At 43.4% G+C, this 17,365-nt stretch overlaps 1 protein-coding gene and 1 pseudogene across 1 annotated transcript in view; one reads left to right on the top strand and one right to left on the bottom strand.

Annotated features, from left to right (window-relative positions):
* Positions 1-3,393, bottom strand: part of AVEN (apoptosis and caspase activation inhibitor) — a 171,284-nt gene extending 167,891 nt beyond the window's left edge. Inside the window, exon 1 of the mRNA XM_028504253.2 lies at positions 3,004-3,393. Within this exon, the coding sequence (XP_028360054.1) occupies positions 3,004-3,243 (240 nt within the window). The 5' untranslated portion in view covers positions 3,244-3,393. The remainder of the gene's footprint in view (positions 1-3,003) is intronic.
* An 11,843-nt stretch (positions 3,394-15,236) lies between these two features.
* On the top strand, positions 15,237-16,415 carry LOC114490360 (annotated as a pseudogene).
* Positions 16,416-17,365: the final 950 nt, after the last annotated feature.

The raw sequence follows: 17,365 nt of genomic DNA, 5'->3' as shown, positions 1-17,365 counted from the left end.
ACTGTGGCCTCAGTTTTCTCATCTCATACCAAGTGCTCAATAAATGTGAGGTACTATCATTACTACAAGGAGGAAAAAAGGGAAAAAAAAAACCTCCCAGGAAAGCCAACAGGTTTTGAATTTCTCTTTGCTAATAGCTCATCAAAAAGATGAATATAATACATACTCTAGGACTTGGGAAATTTTTAAAGTTACTGATTACATCAAGCACATCATGCTTCCAGTGGGGATTCAATGAAGATAATCAGCCTTATGATATGCTTACCCTACTCTGTAGGCTCGGGGTTCACACCATCTGCAGAAGGACTGATGGAAGAGCAAGAGATCCGAGGATGCTATGCACTCAACCTTGGAGTATTATGTATCTAGAAGTCATTTTAGCTGGTCTTATTTTGTCTTGTTTTCCATTTATAAGTCATATATGTGTTGTGGTGTGAAGTAGAAAGGAAAGGCTGTAAACAGTATTAAATACCAGAGCTAGGCAGCTGGTCCTTACACAGCTAAAACTCAATTATGAATTTCCTTCTGAGCATTTCAATTACTTTCGATTTGAAGCACAAATGCACCTTGGGATATGAGAACAGGAGTCCTCAGGAAGGGTAATCAATCTTGTCCCATGTAATCTTTAGGCAGCAATAATGTTATTCTCAGCATACCTAAAAACAAACAGTACTTCAGAATCTGAAAGAAGAAGGGACCTTAGAGGTCACCTACCCAAAGCAAAATGAAGGAATAACCTTTCCCACATCTCATCCTCCACCTTTGCCTGAAAATATGATGGGGGTGGTAACAGCAGAAGTGGTGGCTGCTGCCGCTGATAGTTATACCTCAGGCACTGGGCCCTGCATTCACATGCACTGACACATTGAAGCAATCTGTGAAATGAGAAAATCGTAAAAGAAAATATAAGATGGAATTTTAAAGATCATTCCAAAAGAGATAAAAACCTAAAATTTTCATAGAATGGGTTACAATATTACCATAAATCAAAAAAATATATTATTCATCCTCTAAATGACAGACCATCATTGTACTCAATTTAGTTCAGCAGACATGAATGAAACAGAAGCACTTTCATTCACTCACTTTAACAAGCTAAAGACACTTGTCATTAAAGGTCTGTGTGCCTGACACTTTGGTAAGTACCAGAAGTACCATTACTACAATCACCATTAAAACATGATTCCTGTAGGTAAGGAGTGTCTACTCTGTTCTTCGTAAAGCAGTGACTGTGCTGGCTCACAAAAATGTAAACGATAAAATGTGGTGGAGTCCATGGCAGCGTGGTGTGAACCCCAGCTCTGTCACCAGCTGTGACAGCTTAGACAAGTCAGTCAACCTGCAAAAGTCACTGTGTTACATGTATGCATTTATATATACAATAAAGTTGTCACAAAGTTGTGTAAATGGCTTTAAGTTGCTTTAAAAGTAAAACTGTTATAATTATATACATTTATATATGTAAATAATGTTATAAAGGTAAAATGGGATATATAGTGTAGACTAGATCAGTCTGAGTTTCCTTCATTCCCTGATAAGCTGACCCTGAGATTTTCTCCATACCTCACTCAAAGTTTCATATTACCTACCTGGATCCTAACAAGGGTAAGTACATTACACTTAAAATCTTTAGTTTTATAATTTTTTTCAACTCTGTATTTCTGCATACAACTACTATCTTCAGGGACATCTTACCTACTGTGCCCTTAACATATTGTAAATATTTCAGTTACAGAAAATTTTGCCTCAATTTTTAACAAATGTTTTAACCTATGCACATGACAATTCAAAACATAAAGACAGTTTGTACTGTAAATGTTAAAATAACAGAAGAACAGTTCATAAAAAGGTAGTAATCTAACTACTTTAGCTGGAATATCAAAGGAGAAATAGTTTGCCCATATCATTCTCTACTGCTACCTCTAAGAAATTTCCTTAGGAATGTGTGACAAAGACCCATCGACCATACTGCTATTAAAATTTGGACTTGATTACTGAAATATTTACTGATTGAAAATTCAGCCCTGGCTGGCATAGCTCAGTGGATTGAGCGCAGGCTGCAAACCAAAGCATCGCAGGTTTGATTCCCAGTCAGGGCACATGCCTGGGTTGCAGGCCACGGCCCCCAGCAACCACACATTGATCTTTCTTTCTCTTTCTTTCTCTCTCCCTCTCCCTCCCTCCCTCTCCCTCCCTCCCTCCCTCTCTCCTTCTCTCTCCCTCTCTCTCTCTCTCTCCCTCTCTCTCTCCCTCTCTCTCTCTCCCTCTCCCCCTCTCTCCCCCTCTCCCCCCCCCCGCCTTCCCTCTCTAAAAATAAAATAAATAAAATCTTAAAGAAAAAATTCAAAAAGACAATGGCCAGTGACCTGATTCCTACTTACACATAATGAAAGAGAACTATACTATTAAAGAGAGAGAGAGAACTATGCCTTGGATCCCACCCCCAAGTACTATGAGTCCAGTCCATTGGAGGCATTCTTTCATTCAATAAACATTTATTATGCACCTACTGTGTGCCAGGCATTGCACAGTGAACACAACAGACCAAAAAAAAATCCCTTTTTTCCTAATAAGAGGGATGCCTCTCATAATGTCCCCATGTCTCCCTAAGGCTGCCCAAGCGTTAACTCCTGGAGGCCTAGTCCGGGTCTCACTCCCATCCAACAAGGGTCAACCACAGTGACACTCCACCCGAACCTAACAGGCCTCTTAGGCTAGCCGCCCTCGACCCCAGAGTTCTTAACCAATGTGGCCCGGGATCCCTTGGGCAGTCCAGGGAAGCCCTCGGAACCTGACAGTGGGGTTTCACCGGCGAATACTCCGAAGCGCCACGTGCACGCCCGGCGTGTGCCCGCCACCCTCCGCCAGTCTCGCGCAGGCGCCGCCACCGCCCTGCACGCGCGCGCGGGGGCCCCGTACGCCACTGTGGGATCCAGACTCGTGCCCGAACCCTACCAGCTCAGGTTTCGCGTAGTCCCGACCGCACCAACCACCACCTCTTACCGGTACTCTGGCCCCGGCGCCCCGGCCTCCCGGCTCCCGGCGGCAGCCTCGCTGAGCACCTCCTCCTCGGCCTCCTCGGCCCCCTCGGAATCCCCGACCGCGGCCTCGGCGGCCACCTCCGTCCCCGCCACCTCCTCTCTCCACCACTGCTGTGGCTCCAGCGCGATCTCGGTCCCCACCGGGCCGGTGGCGGCCGGACCGGCGACCGTAGCCGCCTCGAGCTCCTCGGTCTGCCTGCATCGGGCCGCTGCGGGAGGTGCAGAGTGAGCAGGGGCCGGGCGCCCGGAGACGCCCTCGCCCCACCGGAAGCGGGTCGCACCGAGAAGAGCAGACTCGACAGGCCCGGGTGGCTGCGAGCGGAGCGCGGGCGCGGAGCCGGGGATGGAAGCCGCCAGCGGGGTGGGGGCGGGGCTGTCCGGGATCCCGGCAGGTTCGGGCGGAACAGCCTGGGGGTCGTCTGGAGGCTCGGGTGAGGGCCCGAAGGCGGGAGCCAGCAGTGAGGGAGGGGGATGGGTCTGGAGGTGGGGCTGTAGTAGGTAAAAGGACAGGTTATAAAACAGTTTGTGTAATATAAACTCGTTTTTGTTTAAAAAAAAGTAAAGAAAAATACAAATATGGGTGTATTTTCATGAAATGCCTGAAGTGTATGCCAAAATGTTAAGTGGTTAATTGTGGTGAGATAGAGTGTTAATTTTTCTGTTTAATCTCCTGATTATCCAGAATTAATATAATTTTTAAAACTTCTACTGAACTCGTGATTCATGAGCAGGTAGGGAGGAAAAGGCAGGTGGGTTTCAGGTGAGAGGTGGGTGTGGGCTGCAGCAAGCAACTAGGAGTAGAGAGAACAGTACAAAACTTGTAGATGGATAAACCGGCTCTAAGGTCCCCAAGAGAACTTCTGTAGAAGTGACTATGTTAGCTCACTCTTACTGAGCACGTGAGCCTTACCTTCTCCTAATGGCCCTGTTACTCTTACTTTGCAGACGAGGAAACAACCCCAAAGAAGTTAACTCGCCTTAGGCAACACAGCAGGGTAGTGGTGGAACTAGCATTCTAGCTCCCTGCAGTCTGTTCTTATGTTTCACTTACTCCGTAGAAAGTTTTTGAGACTTATCCATATTTTATGATTTAATGTTTTGTTTCTTTTTATGCCTAACTAGTAGTAATTTTATGAATCAGTCTCTATGTTTAACCGAGGGGAAGAAGGGCAATTGGTTATGCGTATACATGGGAGCCATTTTTAACTTTGTATTACAGAAACCACATGACAGTAATAAAAACAAGGGTTTAAACTGAAATGTCCATCATCCAATCAGCATTGCAAAGTAAAGTGTTTTCTTCCTTCCCAGTCTTTTCTGGCCCTTAACCCATATATATACACGTATTTAACACTATTTATTGCTTCAGTGGTCTACTCTGTCAGGCACAGTGCTGTATCCTGAAGATTTTTTTAAAAAGCCATTGTCAGCCCTGGCTGGTGTAGCTCAGTGGATTGAGCACGGGCTGGGAACCAAAGTGCCCCAGGTTCGATTCCCAGCCAGGATACATGCCTGGGTTGCAGGCCATAACCCCCAGCAACTGCACATTGATGTCTCTCTCTCTCTCTCCCTCCCTTCCCTCTCTAAAAAAATAAATAAATAAAATCTTTAAAAAAAAAAAAAAGCCATTGTCTCTACTCAAGTCACTGGTCACTTCCTATAAGAAAGATACTCCTGTAAATAGATTATTGTCAGTGTGCTGAGTACAGTGAAAGGCTCAAGGTGAAGGTCCAAGGGAAGAAAATTTAAACTGTGACTGAGTCTGTCACTCAAGGCTTCATGAAAAATAGACCCTTAAGATAGGGCCCGAGGGTTGAGCAGGAGTTTGGTAACTGGAGGTGGAGGCACTTCCCAGGCAAAGGGAACCACTGAAAGGTGTGTAAAGTTCACAGAAACTCAGTCTTAAACACAGGAATACAGCAATTACTGCACCAAAGGCCATTCTAAGTCCTTTATTTAAATCTCACAGCAGCCCTATATAAGGTCACACTAGTGTCCCTACTTTGCAGATAAAGGATCTAAGAGATATTAACTAACCTACAAAATCACACAGCTAGCAATGGCATGATTGGAACCCAGGGCAGTCTGGCTTCAGAGGCTTGCCCTTAATCACCATACTCTCAAAAAAATTTATTCTGTGGAGGGGAATTAGAATATCCAGGCAGAACCACTTGGGAAATACTGGAAAAATCTAGGCCATTAATAGGGCCTGGATTAAGTTGCAAGCCAAGGAGGCAGATAATAGGATAGAGAAGAAGAATTAATAGTACTTCGTGCCCAGTTGTAAGTGGGAAGGTCAGGGGGGAGAGAAGTTAGGGTAGATGCCCAGGTTTCTTGCTCAGGTGACCAGGTAGGTGGTGCCATTAGTCAAGAGGGAATACAGAGTTAGGGGAGAGGATGTTGTCAGGATAATAGTGTTTTTTAAGGTTGTATTCTGCACTTTTCTGTGTTGCTTTTTATCATAACATTTTGGTCAGTAGGCCCTTCTCACACTTCTTCAATTTTTCGTACTCTTTTCCCTCTGTACTGTTCTCCAGCCTTTCCCTTTTGTTTTATTCCTCCAGGATCTATAGGCCCTATTCCACGCCTCCCACCCTTTGTTCTTCTCTCTACTTATAAAATTAAGGTTCACTGTGGCATTCAGGATTAAGTTATTCATCCTCAGGCTAACCTCAAATTCAGTAATTCCTCCTCTAGAAAAACACTAAACCACAGGAAGATGGGAAAAGTAGAAAGAATTGTATCCTTTTCCCTACACACCAGAGGAACTAATAGGAGATACACACATATGAATAGTATTTTTTAAAACCCAGTGGACAGCCTGGCCCCCCAACCCATGTGGCCAGGAATGATAATGGTTTGGTACAATACATTGATTGTCTCTTCCTAATTCTACAGCCAGTGGCATAAAGTTGGTGACTTGAAATGGGCCACAATGGGAACTCTTACACCACAGAAATTGGCAAGTTTCTAAAATCAGGGCTTTGTTGGCTGTGGGGCAGAAACAGGTTAAATTTCCCAGCACACCACTGACCTGGGCTCACCTCTCCGAGGTGAACATCCATGTATTAAAGTCACGCCAGACATTAGCACAGATCAAGGGTTTCTCAGCTTTGGCACATTTAGGGCTGGATGATTTTTGTGGTGGTAGCTTGTCCTGCGCATTAATGTCAGAGAGGATCACAGACTCTACCATTTGGTATCTCCCCTCATCCACAGGGGAGATGTTCCAGAGCCCCAGCAAATGCCTGAAATTGCTGATAGTACTCAACCCTATATGTACTGTTTATGTCCTGTGCACTCGTGTCTGTGATAAAGTTTAATTTATAAATTAGACAGTCATAATAAAGCAACTCTGACAATATGCCGTAATAATAAAAGTTATGTGAACATGTCTCTCAAAATACCTTGTTATACTGTACTCACCTCTTCACTTAAAGGAAGTGCTTTACAACTTCTTCAGCATGTCCGAGTCGCCAGCATCACTTTTGCGGTTCGAGGGCATTATTAAGTGAAAAAGGGGTTACTTGAGCACAAGCGCTGTGGTACCGTGACAGTCGATCTGGTAACTCAGACGGCCACTAAGTGCCTAAGGGGCTGGTGGCACACACAGGAAGATGCCTGAACCAGGATGCTTTGTGCCTCAGGTGGGAAGGAGCAGAATGATGAGTGATTTCATCACTACTCAGAATGACAGGAAAGTTAAAACTTCTCAATTGTTTATTCCTGGAATTTTCCAGTTTTTATTTTCAGACTGCAGTCAACGGTGGTTAACTGAAACCACAAAAAGCAGAACCACAGACAAGGGATTAACTATAGTTGCTGCCCACTAGGAGCCCTCCCCCTTAGCTAAGACAAAAATGTCTTCAGACATTTCCAAATGTCCCCCAAGCAACAAAATCACCCTGGATGAGAACTAGCACAAATGGATTTAACTATGGAAGTGTCCCTCAAGAAGCCTCTAAAACTGTGAGGTTAAAAAGATCAGTGGGTATCAAATTAGGCCAACTTCATTAGGGCACATTCATCTGCCTAACACTTCCACTTAGCAGTCAATTTAAGTCTCAATAGCACTAGTGAAAGGTATTAATTACTGTACTTTTACAGAAAGCCTTGTTTGTGGATAGTGTGAGCTCACACTTAACATTCCTTTGTACCTAGCACTATTCTAAGCACTTCATTCATACTAATTTAATCTTCATAATATTCCTATGAGGTAAATACTATTATTCCTATTTTACAGATAACAAAGCTGAGTCACAATAGAGCTAAATAATTAGCTCAAGCTAATAAGTGATAGAACTGGGATTCATACCCATACATCCCGGTTTCAGAATCTGTGTCTTTAAGTCTATGCTGCAGAGGCCATCAGAAGTTCAGAGACTACATTAGTCTCCTCTCCCCCATCTTTTACCTGTAAGGCAAGGGTCTTTTTTTCAATTCAGCAGCAGTGTTCCGGATACGGAGGGTTCTGTGGTCCCCTGTTAACACTGCCTAATTGGAGGACACCAGTAGCGGAAGTTCTTTTAACCAGGATGTTGAGTATGCTTTCCTCATTTGATTCTGATCAACATGGAAAAGACGTCTGTCATCAGGATGAAAATGCCATACAAGTCCCTCCTGTGTTGCAAGAAGCCAGAGACCTTTTGATTTGGTAAATAACAAAGGAAATGAGGGTTTTCTGGTATCTCTTTCACTTGTGAGCCCTGACTTTAAGCATATGCCATTGCATGAATAAAAAATTCAGTTTTCCCTTAGGTAATATTTGTGAAACAGCAAAACAAAGTGCTGAATCACATCGGTAGCTCCTTAAGAAAGTAAACTATACTTTCTGTGTTTAAATATATATATATAGCCTAATTTATTTTTTTAAAAGGAAGCCAATTCTTTAAGGCAATAGTTCTGAAAATATGGACCAGCAACATAGCACCTGGGAACTTGTAGAAATGCAGATTCTCAGGACTCACTCCAGACTCAGAAACTCGGGGTAAAGCCCAGCAATTCAGTGCTTGAACAACCCCTCCAGGCAATTCCGATGCTGCTCAGGTTTGAGAACCACTGTCTCAAGGGAGTGTTTGAGCCTCAGACATCACAAGAAAACTTCATAGTCCTAGGCCAAGGCCATGGATCTCATAAGCTCTCACGGCTTGATGAAAGTAGATGTTAAGTTAGGTCTTTTTAAAAACAAGTCACTGTCACCTTGCAAATATAATTTTCATGTAACAAATGCATCTTCCTGATTCTTCTTTTTGTAAGCGGGCAGATTCAGTGGATTTCTGATACTTAGAATATCAACAAGGCAAACTGGAAAACCCTGATATGGGTTCTCAAAAAGATATCTCTATATTCACATGTTTCTGAAGGGCTGTGTCCACTTGGAAGGGTGCTTGTGGGGCTTAGGGCAGGGACTTTGGCAGAAGCCCTGTCAGACCAGAGTCCCAGCCTAGACCCTGGTAAACATGATGGCAAGCGAACCAACCGCCTGACAGAGCACAAAGGTGCTTGGGCCTCTCCAGATCTGGGGTCAGGGGCAGAGAACTCCCGGAAATGACAGAGTGAACTCCTAAGATACAGAATTCACAATTTGATCCCTTCTCCCTGCTTCCACCCTGACTCTCAACTGCTGACCTTGCTTTCAATTTGACAGAGATTGGAGCAATCAGAAAAGAACTTCCACCATTGCCATTGCCACAACCCACAGACTACCTATATCCACACCCATATATCCTGCCTCCCGTCCTGTGACTACAGAGGGCTCTCTGCTCTGGCGCGAGGCCAAGGCCTCTCCTGTTTCACGAGGCCCTGTTCCTGCTCACCTCCTTGAGGACATCCCTGCAGCTACTGCCCCTACATGTCAGTTTGCACCTTCTAAAGGACCATTCACATTAGCTTACAAACATTCTATATTTCCACCTTTCTTTTTTAAAAACTCTTTATAAACATCCCAATCCAGTTTCTACCCCATTTCTCTACTCCCTTTTATAGCAAAGTTCCTTAGAAGGGTCATCTAGCAGTGTCTCCAATTCCCCCATTCGCTCTTCAAGCCATGGCCCAAGGCCTTCATGCCTACCCTTGCCCCCAAATGACTTCAGGTTCACTGTGGTTTCCCTGCAGTAACTAAACCCAGTCAGCGGGGCTCACTCCTAACCATTCTTGTTTTATCAGCCCTATTTGGTGCAGTTGATAAGTCGCTCCTCCTTGAAGAATTCTCTTATTGTTGCTTCTAGAAAAACATGCTATCATTAGGAATTCAAATGTGAACGTATAATCCATGCCATTACGTCTGTTGAGAAGACTTGGACAATACAGTCAAGAGCCTCTGGACTTCCAGACTGTCACGTAAATCCACGTGTGGCAGTTTTCCAGACTATTTCATGTCATGATACATGGAGAAAATGCAAATATTCTCCCAGTCCTCAGGGAAAACCAGGCAAGACTGACCCCAGTAGGAGGCTCCAGGCACAGTGCATGCACTGAGTATCTCCAGCTTATGCCCTCATGTAAAGCAACCCCACCTCTGTTTTCCTGTCCTACAGTAAAAATAAAATCATTTTATGTCAGTGACAAACTTCTCTGTCACATAAATGCTGTGTAAAGTCTAAACTTAATTCTTTTTTCTAAAGATTTTATTTATTTACTTTTAGAGAGGGGAAAGGGAGGGAGAAAGAGAGGGAGAGAAACACCAATGTGTGGTTGCCTCTCGTGTGCCCCCTACTGGGGACCTGGCTACAACCCAGGCATGTGCCCTGACTGGGAATCCAACGGGCAACCCTTTGGTTTGCAGGCTGGCACTTAATCCACTGAGCCACACCAGGCAGGGCTCAACTTAATTCTTATATCTTCTTTTTCTTAGAACTGTAAAAGATCAATATCTTCAGATCAAGAACTGTATATCTCTTTTATATGCCCTTATAGCATATAGCACAGTGGTGAACACATGACATGTTTGAAAAACATGTCGCACTGGCCCTGGCTGGGTAGCTCAGCTGTGAAGGTTGTGGGTTCAATCCCTGGTCAGGGCACATACAAGAATCAACCAATGGCCCTGGCTGGTGTGGCTCAGTGGGTTGGGCACTGTCCTGTGTGCGAACAGAAAGGTCAGTGTACATGCCTGAATCCCCGGCTGCCTCTCATCTGAGCAAAGTTTCTCTCTCACACTGATGTGTCCCTCCCTCTCCTTCTCCCTCTCTTCCCCTAAAATAAATAAATAAAATCTTTTTTTTTTTAAAAAAAGGAATCAACCAATGAATGCATAAGTGGATGGAATAACAAAAAAAAATATCAATGTTTCTCTCCCTGCCTCTCTCTAAAATCAATTTAAAATTTTTAATTTAGTAAAATAAAATAAATGTCATATTAAGCTGACTTCCGGCAAGATGGAGGAATAGGTGGACCCACCATATCTCCTCGTACAACCAAGATTAGAAAACCAATAATTTACAACAATAATTTACTATCAGAATAACACCCAGATCCGGCAGAGGATTTATCTGAATGGAAGTCGGGCAGCCAAGAGGTTGAAGTAGACGCGTTCATCCGGACTGGTAGGAGAAGACGAGCCGGCGGACGCGGGGCTGGCTCGGGCCAGCGGCACGCGGAGGTCGGGGGAAGGTTTGGCGCGAAATCGGCGCAAAACCCATCGGGCGCGTAAGAAGGCAGCGGTGATCCCTGAGTACGCAAGCTGCGGCTGGCAGACCCAGAGGGGCAGCGATTGTGGACCAGGGCAGAACTCGCGGCCCAGAAGCCCAGACAAGGGTCTGAGTCCAGGGGAACGGAACTACCGCCATTGTTTTCTCCCGCCCCGCTCCCGCTCCCGCCCCCGCCCCGCCCCCATGTATAACGTCACAATCTAGCGACGGGGTGCCCAGCCCCGGTGAGCACCTAAGGCTCCGCCCCCCACCGTAACAAGAGCAACCAGACCGAAAAAAAAAAAAAAGGAGAGACAGGGGAAAAAACAAAAAAAAAACATGTTTTCACCAGAGCAGATCAGTCCCCCAGGACTCATCCTTTTGAGCAACCAAGAATTAGCCAATCTATCAGATGCGCAGTTCAAAACACTGGTGATCAGAAAGCTCATGGAACTGGTGGATTTTGGACGAAATTTAGATGAAAGAATGCAGAGTACCATAAAACAGATGCAGGAAGACACGCGGAGGAGAGCCAATAGTGAAAGGAAGGAATATGAGTCTCAAAACAATACAGTGGACCAGAAGGAAGATAGAATCAACCAAGCAGGAAAGCATGATGAAATAAGAATTCAAAAAATTGAGGAAAAGATTAAGAGCATCCAAGACACCTTTAAACGTTCCAATATCCGAATTATAGGGGTACCAGAATCGGAAGGGGAAAAGCAACAGATTGAGCACGTATTTGAACAAATAATAAAGGAGAACTTCCCCAATCTGGCAAAGGGAACAGTCTTCCAAGAAATCCAAGAAGCTCAGAGAGCCCCAAAGAAGTTGGACCCAAGAAGAAACACACCAAGGCACATCATAATTACATTAGCCAAGGTAAAAACGAAGGAGAGAATCCTAGAGGCAGCAAGAGGTAAGGGGACAGTAACGTACAAAGGAGTTCCCATCAGACTGTCAGCTGATTTCTCCAAAGAGACCTTACAGGCAAGAAGGGGCTGGAAAGAAATATTCCAAGTCATGAAAGACAAGGACCTACATCCCAGATTGCTCTATCCAGCAAAGCTCTCTTTTAGAATGGAAGGGCAGATAAAGTGCTTCTCAGATAAGGTCAAGTTAAAGGAGTTCATCATCACCAAGCCCTTATTTTATGAAATGCTAAAGGGACTTATCTAAGAAAAGAAGATAAAGAAAAGACATGTATAGTAAAAGGACAGCAAACTCACAAATATCAACAACCACACCTAAAGCAAAACCAAAAGAAACAAAGTAAACAATTAGAACAGGAACAGAACCACAGAAATGGAGGGCACATGGAGGGTTAGCAGCAGGGGGTGGGAGGAGGAGAGAGAGGGAAAAGGTATAGAGAATAAGTAGCATAGAATGTAGGTTGAAAATAGATAGGGGGAGGGCAAGAATAGTACGGGAAATGTAGAAACTAAAGAACTCATAAATATGACACATGGACATGTACTAAAGGGGGAAGTGTGGGTGGGAGGGGGGTACAGGGTGGAGGGGAGAGAGGGGGGGAAATGGGACAACTGTAAAAGCATAATCAATAAAATATATTAAAAATAATAATAATAAAATAAAATAAAATAAATGTCATATTAAGAATCTCCAGATATTATTGCTTTGGCAACATTGAGAATTTATTTCTTAATCACAACATATCTGTGGACAGCATTTCTACTCTATCAATCAAAAAAGTTAGCTAGACCTTACTTTAAAACAGAAACCAGAAAAGGCAAGTCCAGAAACTCCCTTCTTCACACATTCTCTTATCTGTCGGCCACCAGATAAGAGATCAGAAGGGTCCTCACCCCTCACATAACTACTTGTATTGGCTTGGCCAAAAAATCCTTTTAGTTTTTTTCATAAAATAAAAGATTTTCACTTTTCATTTTCACCAATAACTTTATTGATTTGGATATTTTGAGTGTATATGTCGGCTATCTCCCTCTCTTGGATTTTCATGGGTAGAGGCCAGGGGTGCTGCTAAATATCTTCCAATGCATAAGACAGCCCCACAGCAAAGAATTATTTGGCCAAAATGTCGACAGCACCAAAATACTCCTCAAACCACTTCTGACACATTTGATCAGTCACAGCACTTTCTCCATACACTGCACAAATCTTTTTTTGCATCTCAGCTGCTTTTTTTACCTTTTTTGAAATTAAAAGAGCATAATACACCAAAAATGTTGCATATCTTCTTCCATCTTCAATATTAAAATGGCTGCACAAAAATTTACCAATTTGATGTTTTTTATGCATGCTGATATGACAGCTGTTGCAATATGATCTAATGAAATTTTTTTGAGTGAAGTTAAAGACAACTAAGCACTACTAGAGCCATCATACAAAAAAATTAAATGAACTTTTTGGCCAACCCAATATTCCATTTGCCTTTGCAAACCCTCCCTGCTACAACAAAAAGAAAATAAAATATAGTTACCCTCCATAAACACAATCTTTTTTTTCCAAAAACCTTTTAATGACTCAAAAAGTTTATTGTGGCCCTGGCTGGCATAGCTCAGTGGGTTAAGTGTGGGCTGCGAACCAGGCATCATAGGTTCGATTCCCAGTCAGGGCACATGCCTAGGTTGCAGGCCACGGCCCTCAGTAACCACACATTGATGTTTCTCTCTCTCTCTCTCTCTCTCTCTCTCTCTCTCTCTCTCTCTCTCTCTCTCTCCTTCCCTTCCCTCTCTAAAAATAAATAAATAAAATCTTTTTTTAAAAAAGTTTATTGTGGAGAACTGTCGAGCTTGAAATTCAGTTTTCACACTCAACTGTCACTCACAATCCTTCAGCAATGGAACCTACCTCATGTCCCAAGTATCTTTGTCTGTGGAAGATCTGTTCATTTGCAGCAGCTCAGGGATCAGGAAAAATTATGCTCTCAAAAATAAGGCAGGGGGAAAAATGCACAGAATAGAGGGAAGCTAAGCTGGACAGAAAATATGTAATAATTTTAAGGAGGAGAAATAAAATGTGCTCAAATGTCCTTGGATGACAGAGAGGGATCCAGATGTTACTATACATTTTAGCTGAAAAATGCTAGTTTCAGCAGCAACTTTTGTAAACTTTAGTTCCTCTTCTCTAGGAAGTTCAGAAATTATCCTCAGCCTTGTTATTTTAAGTATGGCTCATGGTTCTGCAGCATAAAGCATACCTGGGAAGTACTGAGAAATGTGGAATCGAAAGCCACCCTTTCTGCAGTTTAACAAGATCCTCCATGTAATTCATTACCAAGCTACATTTTGTGAAACGCTGATACTTCAGTTGTGAGGTGCTCCCAGGTGATGCCAGTACTGCCCATCTATCAACTGCAGCTTGGCCAGCCTGGTTGCACGTGAGAATCACCTGAAGAATTTCAAAATGATGTGATGTGCATGTCTCCCCCACACTGATTCTGAGTTAACAGGTGTGGGGTGGAGCCAGACATCAGCGGTTTTCTGAAGCTCCGATGATTCTAATGAGCCACCTGTGATATGATCCACTTACCTAAACTAACTCTTCATTTTATAATCGTTAAAACTACAAACTGACATCGGAGTAGGACTCACTGGTTTCCCTACATTATCTCATTTGGGGATTCTCAAAACGACTCCGTAAGGTATATGGGGCAGATATTGTTGTACCATCTAACAGATGAGAAAACTGGGGACTCAAATTGGCTGACAGCTGCTTTCACCATGCTAACTTTCAGAGCAACTACATAAATGCTATTTCCCTTGCTGAGAATGGAGGAAAGTTGAGGTTTAAAATTAATACAGTGGCTGGTGTTCTCCATTGTGAGTCTCTAGGAAAAGCCTTACAGTATCTTAAAGGATAAATCATCAACTCCAATCTCTTAATTTTACATGAGAACACTGAGGCCCAGAGATCTATCTCAAATCACAAGATTTTAGCCAAAATGAGAACTCAGATCTCCATACTGCCAGTTCATGTTTCCTACTAGTACGTTTCCCAAGTGTGATCCATGGATTCCACAGGGCACCAACAGATGTTCCTCCGGAAAGGGTTAGACCTGCTAGGCCACCTCTGGGTTAAGCCGAAGTAAATGGTGTCCCTGACTGCAGGACTTCTCGGCCCTCGCTGGGCTAAGGTGTCTTCTGTACCTCCAAGAGCTGAATATCTAATACACGGCATCTTCTCAACTTATTTGACCATGGGACCATTGTTTTTTCAAGCATCTTGAAGTCTCCCTATTCTAATGAGCAGACTTTGAGGAAGATTGTGTTAGCTTTGGTGCTTTTCAAGGTTATTCTGCTTCACTGATTGGGAACAATTTGCTCTGGCCCTAGAGGTAGAACACCAGCTACACAAACTAAAGGAGAAAAGATCATTGGCACCATGAAGTATCTCAAACAGCCAGCTGAAGGTAGTGAAAGTGTTGCCTCACCATTTTATCCCACTTTGTCCTGTTCCCAGGACAGGAAGTCATCTTGGTGCCCTTCTTGCCAGCTTGCTTGCTACTTTGTAATGCCTATCCCCCTGTGTCGGGCACTTAGTGAAACACTTAATGTGGATTAACTCATCTAATCCTTAAAGCATGCCTATGAGGTAGGACTCTTATAATCTGCACTTTAAAAGTTTAAACGTCTGAAATTTAGAGAGGTTAAGTAATATGCCGAAAGTCATAGTTCAAAACCACGTTTTGAACCTGAAGCTGCGCAATGCCAGATTCAGTTGTGTAATTACATGATGTCGCCGTTATAAATGAGCTGCTTTTCCATTTATCCAAGTGTTTATTCTGTTTATCAGCAAGAGAGAGACAGAAAGAGGAAAAATGCTTAAAGAACTGGTTCATGCAATTGTCGGGGCTAGCAGGTGTGGACTGTGCAGCTCAGGCCAGGGGGCTAGGAATTTCCACGGGAGGCAGCAGCGTAGTCCTGAGTCTAGAGGCAGAATTCCAGCCTCCTCCTGCCCTGCCCCAGCCTCCAGACCAGAAACACTGCACTCTCACCCCATCCTCCCCACCTGGACTGAAACTGAGGAGGCCACCAAGGCGCCAGCTTACCACTCTTCTCTCATGGACCCCGACACCAGACTCATTGGAAACATGGCACTGTTGCCTATGAGAAGTCAGTTCGAGGGACCCACCCCTGGAGGGGCAAGAGATACAGACATTGTAGATGAACCCATCTATTACTTCAAAACCAATGTCTTCTCCAAAAACTATGAAATTAAGAATGAAGCTGATAGCACCTTGATGTACATTACTCTCCACATTTCTGAGTGTCTAAAGAAATGCCACAAGTGCAATTCCAAAAGCCAAGGTGAGAAAGAAATGTGTACACTGGTAATCATTAATTTTGCCATTCCTGGAGAGCCTAGTTTTCCACTTAATACAATTTATGTCAAACCTGCAAACCAACAGGAAGACATGTGAGGAAGGCCTTTTTATAGCAGCTACAGCAAGAGACTGGACTGAGACTTTGTGAGGAAGTTTTTGACCCTCAGAATGATAAACCTAGCAAGTGGTGGACTTGCTTTGCAAAGACACAATTTATGAACAAGAGTCTTTCAGGACCTCGACAGTAAAGGGAGCCTAGGCAGCATTTTTTTAGCAAGATGTATACTGTTCTTTGCCTTTATCTCATAAAGTTTTATACAGAAGAGAGAAGAGAACATATCTTTACTGGAAAAGTTCATTACCAAGAATTTGGGCCCTGGCTGGTTAGCTCAGTTGGTTAGAGGGTATCCTGCAATGCCATGGTTGTAGGTTTGAACCCCAGTCAGGACACATAAAAAGAATCAACCAATGAATGCATCATTAAGTGGAACAGCAAATCGATATTGCCATCTCTCTTTCTCTAAAATTAGGAAGGAAGGAAGGAAGGAAGGAAGGAAGGAAGGAAGGAAGGAAGGCAGGGAGGGAGGGAGGGAGGGAGGGGGGAGGGAGGGACTGGTAGGGTGCGAAGAGTGAGTCGTCAAAAGGTGATTTGAGATTTTATGCAGTATTAAGCTAGTGCTTAATAAGTAATAATAAAAATGTCTACTTTTTGTTGAAGTTCCTTCCTCTTTGGGGGACCTCAGTATTTTCCCTTATGGTCTTGAACAAATTGGATGAGGCTGACCCACAATACAAAGGCTAATCTGCTTTACTTGAAGTCTACTGATTTAAATGTTATTCAAATCTAAAAAATACCTTCACAGCAACATCCAGATGGCTGTTCAGCCAGTCACCTGGATACCATAGCCCAAGCAAGTTGACACATAAAATTAACCATCACATTATGTAAAATACAAATCATAGAAATGTAGGTATCTTAGATTCCATAGTCCAATTTCCTTACCTTTGCAAATAAAGAATCAGGTCATAGAGGATAAGCACCCAATTCATATACATGCATTCACAGGAGGACGTGCATACCTGAATTCCTGAATCTTTCATAAATCACTCCCTAAATTCAAGTGGGAAATTAAATCCTTTCAAAACACTGATTATTTCTGTTTTGAAGACTTTATCAGAAAAACTCAACAGGCAGTCAGTGCATTTTATTATGTCTCCCAGACGAGTGCCCCCAACACCCTGGATGTTGGGACCACCTCAGGGCGGTTGGGGAGTCTGGAAATAGCTGGCACAGTTCTCCCAGAAAGGAGACTTTTCTCTCATGTCCACTCTTGTCCCTTCTGCATCCCACTGGTCTCACTCTCACTTCATAGGTTTCATGGTATTGG

Source organism: Phyllostomus discolor, chromosome 1 (genome assembly GCF_004126475.2).
Source record: "Phyllostomus discolor isolate MPI-MPIP mPhyDis1 chromosome 1, mPhyDis1.pri.v3, whole genome shotgun sequence".
Classification (NCBI taxonomy): domain Eukaryota; kingdom Metazoa; phylum Chordata; class Mammalia; order Chiroptera; family Phyllostomidae; genus Phyllostomus; species Phyllostomus discolor.
This window is presented reverse-complemented; position numbering and strand designations above follow the sequence as displayed.